Genomic DNA, 15,487 nt, shown 5'->3' with positions numbered 1-15,487 from the left:
GACTAATACTAAGGTAGGAAATGGTTTAGTGTTTAAGTTGATCTGACACGGCAATCTCAAGGTAGTGTCAATACATTCACTTGTAAGCTAGTACTATACTTAAAAAAGGGTTTATACATTTATTTCATTTGAATGTACTAAGAGAAAGATATTCTTCTGTATTTAACGTTTTATATAGTGTATTCCTAAAAACTTCTTTTTGGTTCAATTTAAGAAATGTGTCACATTAGAGTTAAAGTTTTGTACATGTTTGTACCTGATGAATGTGATGTGTGTTCCAGAACCGACGGGGGTGGAGGTCACATCCGAGCCTCTCAGTCACACCGCTGCCAGACACAAGATGTCTGTCAAGCCGAAGCGAACCCACGGTGTGCCACGCAAGCGCAGATCCACCCAGGTACTATATCTCGGCAGTAGCGACTATTGGTTTTGTTCAAACCTCTCATTTTCTGAGGTCCAAAGAAAATAGTTTAAATTTTATCGATACCCCTTCTCCAGGGCCATACTGAACTTGGCGGACCCCGTCACACCGCTTAACTCCCTCCCCCTTCCCCCTTGTTATCCAATTTACAACATCTTATTATTTTGTTAATGATAGTAAGATTCAGTAGTAAGTTACAGTTATTAGATTAAACTATCTTGTCTGTAGACATGGTTCCTTCAAATAGATGTGTGGCGGGATAGATAAAATGGTGGAGTAAAATTTTCCAAATAAACCAGTATGAGTACTGGTCTGACCTTCCCTTTCCAAGAATTATTCCCCTGATTTCATATCCTAAAATAATTCTAGGGTATCAGTTGAGTGGGTTTTTTGTAAAAAAGTAATGTTATGAAACTACATCTGAAAAGAGTAAACATAGAAGTTCTGTCATAGGAATATTTTTACAAAAACTTATTTAATTTGTATTTTTGGGTTATTTGCAAGCAGAACTATGTTGTACTTTAATACCATAGAGTTGATTGATTGTGTTTGTCTGTCCTCACAATATCTTGAAAATTGCAGCTAGAAAATTCAAATCCTCTACACATGTACTACATGTCTTTATGTTAACTGAAGTGAACCGTGGTTATGTTCATCTTTAAATAACTGTCGAAAACTGGTTGTAGATGGACATTCATTTTTCAGACAATATAAACGCTAATATGATAATATTCTTTGTTGAACAAATAAATATTCTTATTCTTTAATATGGTAATAAGACTTATATATTAGCAACACTCTTGTGTCTTTTGAGAGTGAACACATGAGGTGTGAGAGTGAACCTCTCAAATAGAATGTTGATTAACTGAAAACAGAAGTTCAAGTTCAAGGATCATTCAATAATTAAAGAGACAAATTGGTCTGGGGAAAACGTTGTTTGTAGGGTAAGTTTGGCACTTTTATGGCTTTTAGTTGGCATCACTCGGAAAAACCCTGATCACCTGATGTATCAATATATTTTTTTTATAACGTCAAAAATACATTTGTAGGTGGTGGGTCAGATTGAAAATTCCACATTAGTTGAACAAAGTTCTGTTATTCACATTTTACTTGTTGAAGGCGAGAAAGCAGTGAACATATACTTTGGAATGGCTAAAGTTTATGGTGAAGGTTGTATGAATCATGCAAATTTTTACAAATGGTTACAGCAGTTAAAAAATGGTTGTTACTCAGCGATTGACAAAGACCGTTCTGGCCGACCAGGTGCATTTTCAACTCCCTCACTTGAAAGTCGAATTAATGACCTTATTCGTGCTGACCGCCGCATGGCTTTGGAAATGATAGTTGATAAGGTTCAAGGTAGTACTGGTACATTTCATAATAATATCTGTATGAAGCTGGAGCACCGTTAAAGATGTGCAAGAACGTGGGAAGAGGTTCTAGAACAACGAAGGTGTGAAAAAGTTTGTGGGAAATTTGTTCAAACATTTATATAGAGTTCTTTGTAGCCGGAATAAAGAAGCTTGTAGCCCATTAGAACAAGTGAAAAAATGTTCAAGGAGATTATGTTGAAAAGTATGAAAAGTATTGTTTTGTAAAAGAAAACGGTTTATTATCCAGACCATTTTTTTCTCTTTAATTATTAAATGACCCTTGTACTTAGACATCTTTGCATTTTCTAGAGATTCTACAATTTATGTGAAGGATGAGTATGCTGTTTAAAAGTTATTTAAATAAGTGTCAATAATATTTAAAGTTTGTCAAGGGAGGAGGAGAACTTGTGACTCATCCTGAATTGTTAATGATATTCAGTAGTGCTGAAATTCCTGAGTGGTTCACAATATCGATACTTCTCAGGAATTTGAAAGACATTTCTAAGAGCATCTTTGTGTCATATTGGCCTCTGAGATTATAGTTTTTGTCCGATGTCCTGAGATGTGATGTGGCGATGTTACAGTTGGGGGAGGTGACGACTCTACCCGCCACACCGGAGGTCAACGAGGAGTCAAACAGTCTGTCGGTGGGCCGCAGCGTCACTCCAGATCTTCCTGTCACCACTGGTAAGGCCTGACTGATTGTCACCTCATTGTTCATATCATCATCATTGTCATCATCACAAGAACTGTATCTGTAGCCTTCATTACAGATACTCAGAGAAAGGACTGAACCATTTAAACCTCTGATCTGTGAAGTCATCAGAGGTTGTGTTGGCTCTAATTACGGCTCGTATGGTTTTATTTGATGAATTCAAACTAAATACAACAAATTTAGCCACCAAGGTAGTGAAAAAACACATGACAAATTAGTTTTAATTATTTATTTTCACAACTTAACCTTAGTTAGTACCTGAAGATGAAATCAAAGATTTCGAAATGTACATTGTAACAAAAATAAAATTTTACAAAAAAAAGTGTTCAAAGGTTTATTTATATTGTGTTATACATAGATAATATTCATATCTAATACTCATTGACAGTTTTATTCACTAGGGAAATGATGTTGCAGAAGAATTGTTTTTGTTAATAATTTCTAAGTACTGAAGAGACAAGAAGTATTGATTCATCTAAAAGGTACAGCTCACCAGTTAATATGACGTACAAGAGTAAAAAAGGGAAAAGAAAATTTAAAACTAAATAAAATGTATCAATGTCTGTTTGAAGGTTTGTCTGATATAATAAAGGAATATTTATGGGTACATTCTAAATGATTTCTATGAGTTACAATTCATTGTTATGGGTAATATAATGCAGTAATTTCAGTGGTAACTTTGTTACGCTACAAAGGTGTATAAAAAAGTCCATTACAATTTTTATATTGAATCGGATCTACCCTTATCAGTTGCGAAGAGTATACTTGTTCAAGATTTACTGATTCTATTTTGAATTATAAGAAGTTTTGTACGAGTGGAGATTTACTAAATGATTGGTATTGCACTGGAAATAATATCTTTCATACCATTAACAATACTTTCTTTTCCGTTTTCATTAGCTGTTGTCAATGGATGTTATTGTGGTTCATTCATCGAAAAATATGTATACAAATTACACTGGTTGAAAATAAATGTAAACTTTACATTTTTATACATGCTAGAGTTCAATTAATCTAGTGGAACCCCCATATTGAGTAATATTTTGACGCATACTTGTAAGAAAACCTGGAAGAAATTGAGTTTGATGGAAAATTTGAAATACTAGTAAATACTATGTAAATGTACTGAACTCACGATTTTGTATAAGGTACACTACGATTCAATAATTTAGTTTAAAAGTTTAAATTCAATATCAAGACGTATTGGATTAAAAACAATATTTTTGCATAGGTTTAATTTATTTTCATTACAAACAACGCTTGTTTCTAAATAGGATTCACCCATAACCCATTGATCATTTCATCACTCTAGACTAGCACTGCACTGTCACTTAGCTTCGCTTAGCTTATGTCTGCTTTGTGTGGCTTGGGATGACTGACTCTCTCTTTCTCTCTCTCTCTTACTCCTCTCATCATGATCTTGTTAATTGAATGTGAGTGGATCAACTATTCTTTCATGATAACTGTCACGTCTTGAGTACCTTTCCCGAAACTGATGATCAGCAAGCATGCCTGAAGGGAGGAAGAAATAGCTGGGTTATGAGAATAACAACATGAATTATAACAAAATCACTACCGAAGGAAATAACAGTCAGCCCTTTGCCTCTGTGAGGAATTCCCTCTTGAATAAGTACAATGGTAGAGCCTTATATTCTCAACTTGATCCCGAGTACTTTTCTGACATAACTCTTTATATGTACTTTCTACTAACAGTGCAATAAGTCTGTTTGTGAAACAGTTGTTAGCTAGCCAGCTGTCTTACAACAAATCTGGTCGGTCCTTCAGAATTCTCAGAATTATGTTTCTGTGATCTTCACTCACCAATTTCACTGTTCCAATTCCACGATACAGAAACTCAAATGAAAAATTCAGAAGTGTGAGGTGTACTCCATTTTGTGCTCCTGAATTTGATCCACTGTCCTGTGTTATTAGTTCAATTTTTGTATTAATAACCTTCTAAGAATTGGAAAGATCTTCTAAAGAATTCCCAAACAAACCAAACATTTTATTGAGCTCATCTTTTAAATAAGATACGTTTGAGTGAGGAATAACGTTTTGTAGAATCAGTGAATCTTGACAAGTAAATACTGATTTGCTCTCTGTAATTTTGGCCCTTATAAATCCAAAACTAAAACATTTAAATGGAAAATAATGAAATGTTCAGACCATATATTTTGTTCAGTTAATTTGTTGAATGGATAAACAGGTTACAAATAAACGATAATCTCTGAAAATTATTCTGTAAGGTATCATTTCTAAATGTAATTGGACTTACAATATTTACAGCAGGAGTTAATTGACCTTGTTACTAGTGTAATTACTAGTGTAATTTGCACACAAAATGTCACTTAGTAAACATGTTTGAGGCAGATAGTATTTGCTTTTATTATTGTACAGTATGTTTTATAAAAAAAAAAATAAAAAAATAAATGAAATAAATAAAATTAAATAACTATTGTTTTCTTTTGCGACTAACACACATATTATTCAAGTTAATCTTAACAAACATTAAATTATCTCTAATAAAAGTGGTTTTGATACATAAACACAAAATATTATGTTGAAAATTGCAGTATAGTAAAACTATAAGTGAGTTATCCTAACGTTGCAAGAAAAAAGCGTTCTACGTATTTTACATACGTTGAGCATCTGTATTAGAATGTAAAATGTAGATTTTGACGATTTAGTCACTAGGGAAATTCTTATGAAGAAATGAGCTCCAGTCAGTTAAAAGTAAAGGATTACTAAACAAGTATAGAAATAACTAAAGGATTACAGGTGCAGCTTAATTCATATATTTTAGTAAAGTTTACACATCTTTTAATTCTAAGTACTTTAATTTATATACAGAGAGTAGCAAATAATTTGGCATAAATATTCTTAAACATATCATTATAACAAGTGCACTTACTCCCAAATAGAAAAATATTACTATTTCAATAATGTAAATAACTTAATGTAATAAAGTCTAGGTCATGTAATATGCAATAATCAAAAGTGCCATTTATGAAATTTAAAAAAAACTTACAGACAGACCCAAATATAACAAAATGAGTAAAATTCCTCAACTTAAATTACTTTAATTAAGGAAGAATAAGTGTTACTAGTACTTTATTAAAGGTTTTATTTGACTAAGTATCATTTTTTTAAGAGCTCTTTTTTCAAACCTATACAGGGTGTTTGAAAAGTATGGGTACGGCTTAATATTTTAAAAACCATAGGAGATAACAGCCATAGACTTTGCACAGTGTCATATGGCTATGTAAACTATGTTTCCTTGCTATTACCATGACATGCCAACCATAGGGGGACGGCCCACAGAGGAAAACATGGAAATCTTAAATTGAAGCATGGGTCGAGTGATACCTCATTTGAAAGAGCTCACTTAGTAGAGTTGAATGCCGCAAACCGCATCTCAAAAGGTTTATCCAATCAGAAATGGCGGGTTGTTTTAGGTACACATTGTGAAATACATTATGCGCTGCCATTTCTGACTGGATCGTCGTATTCTGATGCGGTTGGCGGCGTTTCACTCTACTAACCAATGTGTTTTCACTGACTTTTTTTAATTAGCAAATTATGTCGTAAATTTATAACACAATAAATAAAACTAAAAAACATCGGTATTTATTGTGTTTTATTATAACCCATACTTTTCAAACACCCTATATAGGACTTAAAAATGGTAATTGTGGGATATGAGATGTTGAAATGTCGGAGGATAAGCCATTATCTATTATATGATTATTTAGACTGGAGCATTAACAAGTAATTGCAAAAATGAAAACCCAAAAATCCAAAAATGACCTTGAACATATACAGTATGAAAACTCTAAAAGTTGAGTAATATTCATTTGTAATATTCTAAACGAACATACAGTCCACAAAATAAAGATGTAGCATATATTGCCACAGATTTGGCTCTACCTCGTTAAGTATAACTGTATTATAAATATCCAAAAATGTATTCATACAATTCAAAATTGTTTATGAAAATGTAGGATATTAATTTTTTAATTGTGGGACAAGAGACTCAAAGTTCAAAGTTAACACAATCACTAATTTGATTTTTATTAAGTTAATATAATTTTGTAACAATCTAAAATGCTTAAAAAATAAATTTCTTGAAACCTATTAAAACAAATTTAAATTGTGAGAAAGGTTCTTGAAGGGATTGAAGTAGCACCTATTTTACAAATTTGATTTTAATTGATCTAACTGTTAAATTAAAACTGTTAACTGTGTTAAAAAAGTATCTGCTAAAAGTTTTTAAATACCTAGAAATTGGATTTTAAATTTTGAACATTTGGTATCCGAAGATCAAATGATACTGTATGTACCCACAAATTTAATTTTCATTAGATTATGATTAACTGTGTAGTAAAATATTAAAAAGGTCTTGTAAAAGTCCTTAAAATATCCACAAACTCACGTTAAGATTTGTATTTGGCTAAGCGTAATAAAATGATAAATATAAAAAAATAGGTATTGTATATGATTTCCAAAATAAAACACACTTAAAATAATTGCCCTGACATGAATTTCGTATGACAATTGATATTATAATATAGAGATCGCAAGCAGGTTTCCATTCAACTTTGTAAGCTGAACATACAGATTGTTTGATGTTATGGAATACAATCTGGATTTTTACAGATTTGTGTAAAACTATAAAACGCAAAAAATTCTAAAGTTTCAGTACATTTTGGGTAGTAATTGACCACGATGTGATACGTTGCTTTAGATTGTGAATAGCTCCTAACAAATGACGTCTCCCTAGCACAATGTTCAGTGATCTAACCATGGGAGTGTCTCCTAGCTACCCTGTGACACTGTTTTACCACTAGATGTTCTTAAAAAATAAAACTACTTAGCATTGCAAAGAAAGAATCTTACACAGGAATCTCACATACTGTAATAACTCAACGTTTCAAAGTTAAGATTCTTGGTAAATTGTAATGTTCCAAAGTAAAACTAAGTATCAGCAATTTTAAAGTTGATCAAGACCAATTTTTTACTAGCAAAACCTGTTTTTATGGAATTATAAATAAATGTTGAAATTTAAACATCTGTTGTGTTTTAAAAATAATAACATAAAAAGATTTGATCATAGTGAGTGAAATGATCTTGCCAATATTACCCCTATAAGAACAATGTTAAATCTCAAAACACATGTACACCCTTATTTTGGGTTATAGAGTTATGGGATGCTTTTTGGGTTTTTTCTTGTGAAGTTTTAATATAAAAAAATAAAACAAAACTAAGAAGTGTTTGGATGTTTGTTAGTTATATATTTAAAATGAGACGTTTTTCATAATTCTACTTAAAAATGAGATACTAACATGCTTGAGGTTAATATTCATTTTATAAGGATAAATAAAAATGGCCTCTAGTACAACCAACCAGTTAGTTAAACAAACAGAAGACGTCGTGTATGTGTGATGTTGCATGATTGACAGCGCATGGCTTGTTGCAGGCACCGCCACCGCCACCACCACTCAGCTCAAGTCCGCCTCCCTTCCCCCCGGAGCCACCCCCACCTGGCACCAGAGCCCCGTCAAGCTGTCCCGCAGCCGCTCCAGTGCTACCAACCGCCAGCTCGACTGTGCGACGGTCGGAGAGCAGGATGAGCCGGAACAACATTCCACGTTCTTCGGTCGGCTGCTGTCCAGACGCAGTGGCAAGAAGAAGAAAGTGGTGGAGGAGCCCTCTCTAGAGCTTCCTCACAAGAGGATGGACGAGAAGGGGAGATACGTTCACGAAGTGACCAAATTGGGGAGGCACCATCCGGCTTCTCGTCAGAGGGTAGAGCCCATCAATATTTCCCAGGAGCGTTCCGTATCGAGAACACAAGTATTCTACCCACCCTCACCTACCCCACCGGACTCACCCCCTGTAGTACACAAAGCCACCGAAACGCCCAACGACGAAAACACACTCGAAGGAAGATCGCCTCTAAGGAAGATCATTCCTCTTGAAGTCGACTCGTCGATTCCGAAAAGGACTTTTGTCAAAAAGTCTCAGAGTTTCAGACGTGATGAAGCTTTACCTTTTGTTTCTTTAGATACACCCAGTCTTCCGATAGGGCTCGGATCTGATCTGCAGAAAGATGAGGTAGAGGACCTAAACGAGTTTACCACACTTGAAATCGTAGATCATCATATCTCCAGTGAAAGAATCGAAGAGAATCTTAAGGACGTTACTACGACTGTTACAATAAACAGCTCGGAAACAATGGACTCTTGCAAAGTAACAGTTTTGAGGGAAGACGCTACAGACAGTGTTTCGGGATTACAAGTGAAGAAAAGTGCATCCTTAGACAGTATCCAGAGCCATGAAATAGAACCCTCATCTAAAAAGTCTCTGTCTTCGGAAAGTGTTACTCATCAAATTACAATCCCTGTGGGTTCGAGTGTTGTAAATATTACTCAAACCGTTAATGAGCCACGTCAAAATCCTCCTCCTCACAATATCAAACCCGAGCCTCGTAAAAGCTTAAAAGAAGGAAACAAGGAAGTTCCTAATTTTTACCCTGTACCTGCTCCTCGCCCTTCCAAACGTGAGAGTCTGGAGTCCAAACCTCCTCGAGTGCCAGAGTTCCTGCGAGTCCAGTTGAATCACGTTGATAGCAAGCCTTCAGTTAATGTTGTTCTTTCTACATCGGCAGCTCCTATTGAAGAAGCAATTGTTCAAGATGAAATCGAGAAAGGTCCTAGCCTTTCTAAAGGTGAAACAACTGAAAATATGAACTATCCTGTGAGAAAGAACAGCAAGTCTGATGATATAGATGTTAAAGTTGAAATAGGGAAGGAAGAGACCCAGGAAAGTATAATCAAGAAAGTTGATGTTTGCGTGGCCAAAGAACCAGTAGATCCAAATCAAGCAAAGTTTCTGAACAGCGTAAAACAGTGGAGTGCTTCTCCTTACTCAATATCAAACCCGAATTACTCTATTGTTTCAATTGCACCAAGAAACATAGAAGTTCAGAAATCACCTGAAAAACCAATTGTGTCAAATCAAAGTGTGCAAAAAACAGTTATAATCAAAGATGTCAAAGAAAAATCACCATTGGTCGAAAAAGTTCAAGATGTATCGCCTACAAATGTTGTGTTGAGGCAGAGATCATTTGTCAATGATGATAAACCTGCAAATATACTAAATGTTGACAAAACACCTAAGATAGAAGAAATAAAATTTGCCCCTCGTAAAAAGTCATTAACAAAGGATGTTTTTGTATCCGATATCGATAGGTCAAGAAAGCTAAGCCTGGAAAAGCTTGATTCCAGAAATCAAGAAAATATGAATGACTTTAGTAAGAGAAAATCCAAGGACATTTCAAGTAGTGAGGATAACATCGTTGATCGCAACTCGTATGGAAGTTCTGACACGTTAGCATCACAAGACAGCGGAGATGTTGTTTTGAGGAGGAAGTCCTTGTCTAGAGAAATTATCAAACAGAAAGAGGAGGAACCAGAATTACTTAAGGTGTTTGCTCGAAGATCATTAAAAGTGAAAGACACAGAAGCACCAGATGATATAGAAACCTCGAACTATCCACCGATGAAGTCCAGAGATAGTGACAAAGAGAACGAGTGTGGGGACTCACCTCCTGAAGAGCGCAAGAAAATAAAAGAGTCCCTTGTCGAAACTAAAGTATTAGAGAAGTCGATCCCGAGTGTAGCGTACAAGTATCAGAGGAGTATCAGTGCAAACAATGAAGAGTCCGTGTCTGCAACTGTTTTAGCCACTTCTAAAAAAGACAATAATGCTTACGAAAAGCGACAAAGGAGCCGAACGATACCGGATCCGAAAGTAATCGACCCTCCGAGTTCAGTCGTGGCCCAGAGAATGATTGTGAGCATTCTGAAGGAGAAGGAGGTGGAGGTGATCAGCCTCGACAGCTCTGAGGAAAAGAATATTGAGAAGGAAGATAATGTTCCGAGGTTCAAGAGAATCCAGCAGCGCAAGGAAGAATGGGAGAAAAGAGCGCAGCTAGCGATGAAGAAGTCGCACCCCTGATCTCGACTGTTTCCTCGATTATGTTTGCGTCCGTCTAGTAGCTAAGGCTTTTCATGTGCACTTTTAAACCTTGTTATGCTGTGTCATATGCTTTCTTTAATGCTTCTTGTAATAATAAAGAAAATATTTTTATCCATGTTTAAAGAAGTATTATACCATACAGATTATCGTTTGACTATTAGTAAATCTTTATTGTGATTTGTTGGGGAATAACTGTACACTAGTTGAGGGTAACGAGGTGGCATAGTGCCTTAATGTAATCCGTTCGTGATACAGACAAATTATATTAGCCATTCACCTATCAAGATCAGTTTTATATTGAAAAATATAGAAAATAATACAGTGTATTTTATACAATTGTAATAGTTTGTTGTCAAAAACAAAAATGTTATATAAATTTTAGAAAAAATTCTATCATAATAATAATCTGAGGGTATCTTCAGTAATTACAATGAATTATGTGATCTCGGACATAAATGTTATTATTATGTCAGAGAGTTTAGAAATCAATAGATAACAGCCTGCACTATCCCAGGATAAAAGCGCATAATACGTAGATAATAATGGTTTTGTTTCTTAAATCTTAAGTTCTCTAAATTGCTAGAATTTAACATTTTGCATATTGTAAATCAGGCAAGTTGGATGCCTTTTTATATTGTAATTTTGTTATTGTGTTATTTTAACTTTATATTTCAGGTAAACGTGAATGACTCTTCATCTTATCTTATGTATTATGATATGCAGGTCTGATCATGCGGATAGGTATGGAAATCTGCTTCATTTATCAAACACTGTGGCTGTTCTTGTTCTTCTTTATTTTGAGCATTTTTGAGATTATGCCTCCTGCAATGTTTCCAACTTATTCTTATTGTTTTGTTCTGTATTAGCATTTTCTCACAACATTTTCATGTCGTTCATTGTTGACAGTTCAACCATCTTGCCTGCGAATTTTATTTAATGCATTTTCCTCCATTCATTAACTTGTTTTAGTAAATATTTTATAAATAGGAAAATTCTTAAAATTTTGTTTTATACCTTGAAAAATGAAATTTTTTATTCAATCCTCAGCATTTATTTGTACTTTGGAATGTGTGTGTGGCAAGTGACACGTTACAGAATATACAGGAACAGAAATCTGTAGGCAATATAAGATGGTCAGAATATCACTTTCATGATAAAATCAATTGTGTATTCTTGTTTCACAGAATAAACACGATATCCACAGGAGAGTATCAGCTGACAGAAGACAGTATCATCATATTTACAAGTGCGATTAATAGAACAAGGAGGAAAGATAAAAATATAAAACTAACACATAAATAGCTTAAAAAGTGTTCAAAACCTTTCTACAGTTAGATATAATAATAAAATAAATGTGTACTATGCAAACTTTCTTAAAATTGTGGAATATTTGACAGGTCATCTCCACCATTTGTTCACTTTTTGCAACGTGACCACTAGAAATCCGTTTTACACTCCATAATTATAATTGTCTCATTAAAATAATCGGCTCACTCGGATTTTAAGTTTCCAAAGAAGCTACAGGACTGTATATAAAATCTAACAATTCATATTACTGTAGGGTGATCACTTTAAAACGGTATGCTCTTGAATCTGGGTTTCACCCTCTAATGTATAAAATAAGTAACTATCTGGTAACAAATAGAAAATGTTACTTTTGATAAAATACAAGTCAAATATTTTTTAATATTGTTTTAGAAATCATTAAAGGAATTCATTATACATCCAAACGTGGACTCTCCAAGACAATTTATCAACTCCCACACAGATTGATGTGGCGAGACTGTAGCAGTCATTTGTCAACGTTAACTAATTACTTTGTACAACTCACTGTTAAAATCAGTTTTAATCGTATTGTCTTGGTTTTTCACATTGTAATAACCTGCCTGTAATTTCTGTATCCTTATTTTTCTACTGTGTTTCAGAGTGAATTACACAGGGATATTTGCCATTCATTAAACACTTCCCAAATTATTAATTGTTTAATTAACAGTACATTGTAAACAATGAACTTAGAAAAATCACATGGGTTTTGTGCTTTCAAAACAGTTTACAATTAAAAATGTATATCATGCATAAGACTTTCACAATTGCGTGTGTCTCAATTTTGTTCACTAATTCTGTCCATTGTTTTATGTGATTTTACCTTTTTTTCGAGAATAATCCTTACCTACAGGTCAAACCATCTCAATGCGTTACTATCCACCTTTTTCATCATTATCTACTCTTGTAAGGTATTCACTTATCTTGTTGCATTTTTTATGTGTTTGTATTAATATTTCTTAAAAACTGTATCTTGTTTTCATCTCCTCTTTTGTTCATTCATCATACATATTTCTCACCCTATATGTTACAGTTTGTGTTTAATACCTGTTTCCTAAGAATACAACTTAAACCTTCCTGTTTAATAGTACATAATGGTCTCGGTACATCAGTAGTGACAATGGTCTCGGTAACGTCAGTGGTGACGTAATGGTTTCAGTACATCAATAGTGACATAATGGTCACGGTAATGTTAGTATTGACGTAATGGTCATGGTAACATCAGTGGTGATGTAATGGTCACTGTAACATCAGTAGTGACGTAATGGCCACGTTACATCAGTAGTGATGTAATGGTCACTGTAACATCAGTAGTGACGTAATGGCCACGTTACATCAGTAGTGATGTAATGGTCCCGTTTACGCCAGTAGTCATGTAATGAGCATCGTTATGATTTCATAACTTGGAATAAAGTAGCCTTCAAATGAGGAGATCAGAGCCTCATCTGACTATACCCGAGTGCAACAGAGAAGACTGTTGGGGTGTGGCCAATAGTGTGTCGTCGCTGTTGCCATGTCATCTTGTGTCTGGCAAATACTCTCAATTATGATGGCATAAATTACGTTAGAACATTTTTCCAAAAGTTTCTGACATTCTTGGGTTTTTTTTAATTTTCTGTAATATAAGTGAATGTTACTGAAATCTATAATTTCTGTGGTATAGCCTATAGTATAATGTCATTATTTTGGTTCATACTTGTTTGGTTTTAACTTGTCATTACCGACAGAATTTAAATCAAAATAATGATTTTTAATCAATTTGTTATGCAGTGATTGCTAAGGAATTAGTACGCGCTTGCTTGTATTAGAAGAATATATAATTAATTAGCAAATAAATTAATATAAAAATGTTATTTTATATTTATATAAAACTAATCTGGTAATAAAAGATGAAATCAATCAATCAATTAATTCTTTATTGTCATTAAACAACATACAACATTGTAATACACATTGTCAAATAAGTAAGTGCAAGTTTTTTATAAAAATATTGAGCAGTCAATTATCTTAGTTTTACCTAAAGATAAATAAGTTTATCAAAGCATAAGTTTTTTAGTCCTCTTATCTAGCTAAATAGCATCGAGCAGCTCTTGTACTCTAGTATTTTACCGTAAAGTAAAGCTGTGTCTGGTCGGTTGAAGGCCAGTGGCCACGCCCTCAATTGTCTTCTTTGCTGCACTCGAGTATAGGTCCATCTAAAAATTGTCTCTTGATCAATACACTCAATCTGTGATACTTTTGTTATTTACATAGTCAATATTTTTAACAATAAATTTTTATGTTGGTAAATAAAAATTGTCTTTTATCGTAATTAGAAGTAGGTAGTCAGTGTTTTTAAATGTTCAAATTAACAAAATGTCTGTATTAACTTTAAAAGGTAGGTTTTTTTTTCGTATATTGAAATTGTGAAACAATATTTGAACATTCAATATGGATGAGGTAAAACATTGTACAAAGCACATTATGCATTTATGCAGCATTACTGGAATTTGCTTTTTCTCATTTCGTAACTCCCCTTTTGTGGTGTAAAGATCGTTGTTCACATAAATGGATACAAACATTTCTAAAATTTGTACTCTTTTTGGAATTTTTCTATCTCACCCCAAATGTTTAATGTAAATTTACTTAGTACTTTTACATCATGAATAGTTTGACTATTTGCATGTTCACAAGCAATATATTCTATACTCCTTCGTTGGAACTTTTAATTGCTTTTAGATGTGGTTCAAAAGTATTTAAAAAAAAATACTATTTTCAAGGAATGTACATAACAGTATATTTTTTTACTAATTTTTATCTGTTGGTAATTAGGTAAATGTGTTTTGTATTGTTCAGTTAGTGACTTACATTAGTGTGTGTGTGTGTTAGATGGCCACCTCGTTATTCAGTCTGTGATGGATTTGATTGCCTTGGCACCGAAATGATTATTTTACCTTTATACTACTCTACTATACATATACATATATATATTTTGTTGTAAATCAGTCCTATTTAGTATATACATAATATTTTAAGTGTACATAAACTGTTATTAAAATGAAATATGTAAGTATGTTATATTTTGTATGTTTAACCGATGTTTGTATTCATGACAATATTTTGTGTGATTTCAAATTCACTGAATAAATTGTATATTTTATTGTGTTCTTGATATTGTACATTAGATGAGTAATAGATATTTTCATTACGTTTCTTTGTGATGCTTTATTTACCAAAGTTGTTGGGGTGGGGGGGGGGGGGGGTGGGGGGGGGGGGGGGTGGGGGGGGGGGGGGGTGGGGGGGGGGGGGGGTGGGGGGGGGGGGGGGTGGGGGGGGGGGGGGATAATAAATAACATATTACTTTAATATGATTATTTTACAAAAATGCCATTCCTTTAAGTTATAATCATTAAACAGATGTCATTTTACAAAGTTGCCAGTCACACACATACTGAAGACAATAACACTTATCTAGAGCTTGGTTAAAGAACTGCCTACTTCAAATTCCTAGTGGAGCGATAGCATTTTATCGTATTCAAGATAGTACAAGCGTCAAACTGAAATTGCAAAATACACAACCAAAGATTTCATCACATTAAAAGTTCCAGTTCTGGTGACACGTCTCCTAAAATCTTC

The 15,487-nt window shown here is 33.9% G+C and overlaps 1 protein-coding gene across 1 annotated transcript in view; it reads left to right on the top strand.

The window, feature by feature from the left end:
• The window catches only part of LOC124357959 (titin-like), a 49,914-nt gene extending 36,154 nt beyond the window's left edge, over positions 1-13,760 (top strand). Inside the window, exons 4-6 of the mRNA XM_046810128.1 lie at positions 282-397; positions 2,379-2,481; positions 7,986-13,760. Of these exons, the coding sequence (XP_046666084.1) occupies positions 282-397; positions 2,379-2,481; positions 7,986-10,528 (2,762 nt within the window). The 3' untranslated portion in view covers positions 10,529-13,760. The remainder of the gene's footprint in view (positions 1-281; positions 398-2,378; positions 2,482-7,985) is intronic.
• Positions 13,761-15,487: the final 1,727 nt, after the last annotated feature.

This window comes from Homalodisca vitripennis, chromosome 3 (assembly GCF_021130785.1).
Source record: "Homalodisca vitripennis isolate AUS2020 chromosome 3, UT_GWSS_2.1, whole genome shotgun sequence".
Classification (NCBI taxonomy): Eukaryota; Metazoa; Arthropoda; class Insecta; order Hemiptera; family Cicadellidae; genus Homalodisca; species Homalodisca vitripennis.
This window is presented reverse-complemented; position numbering and strand designations above follow the sequence as displayed.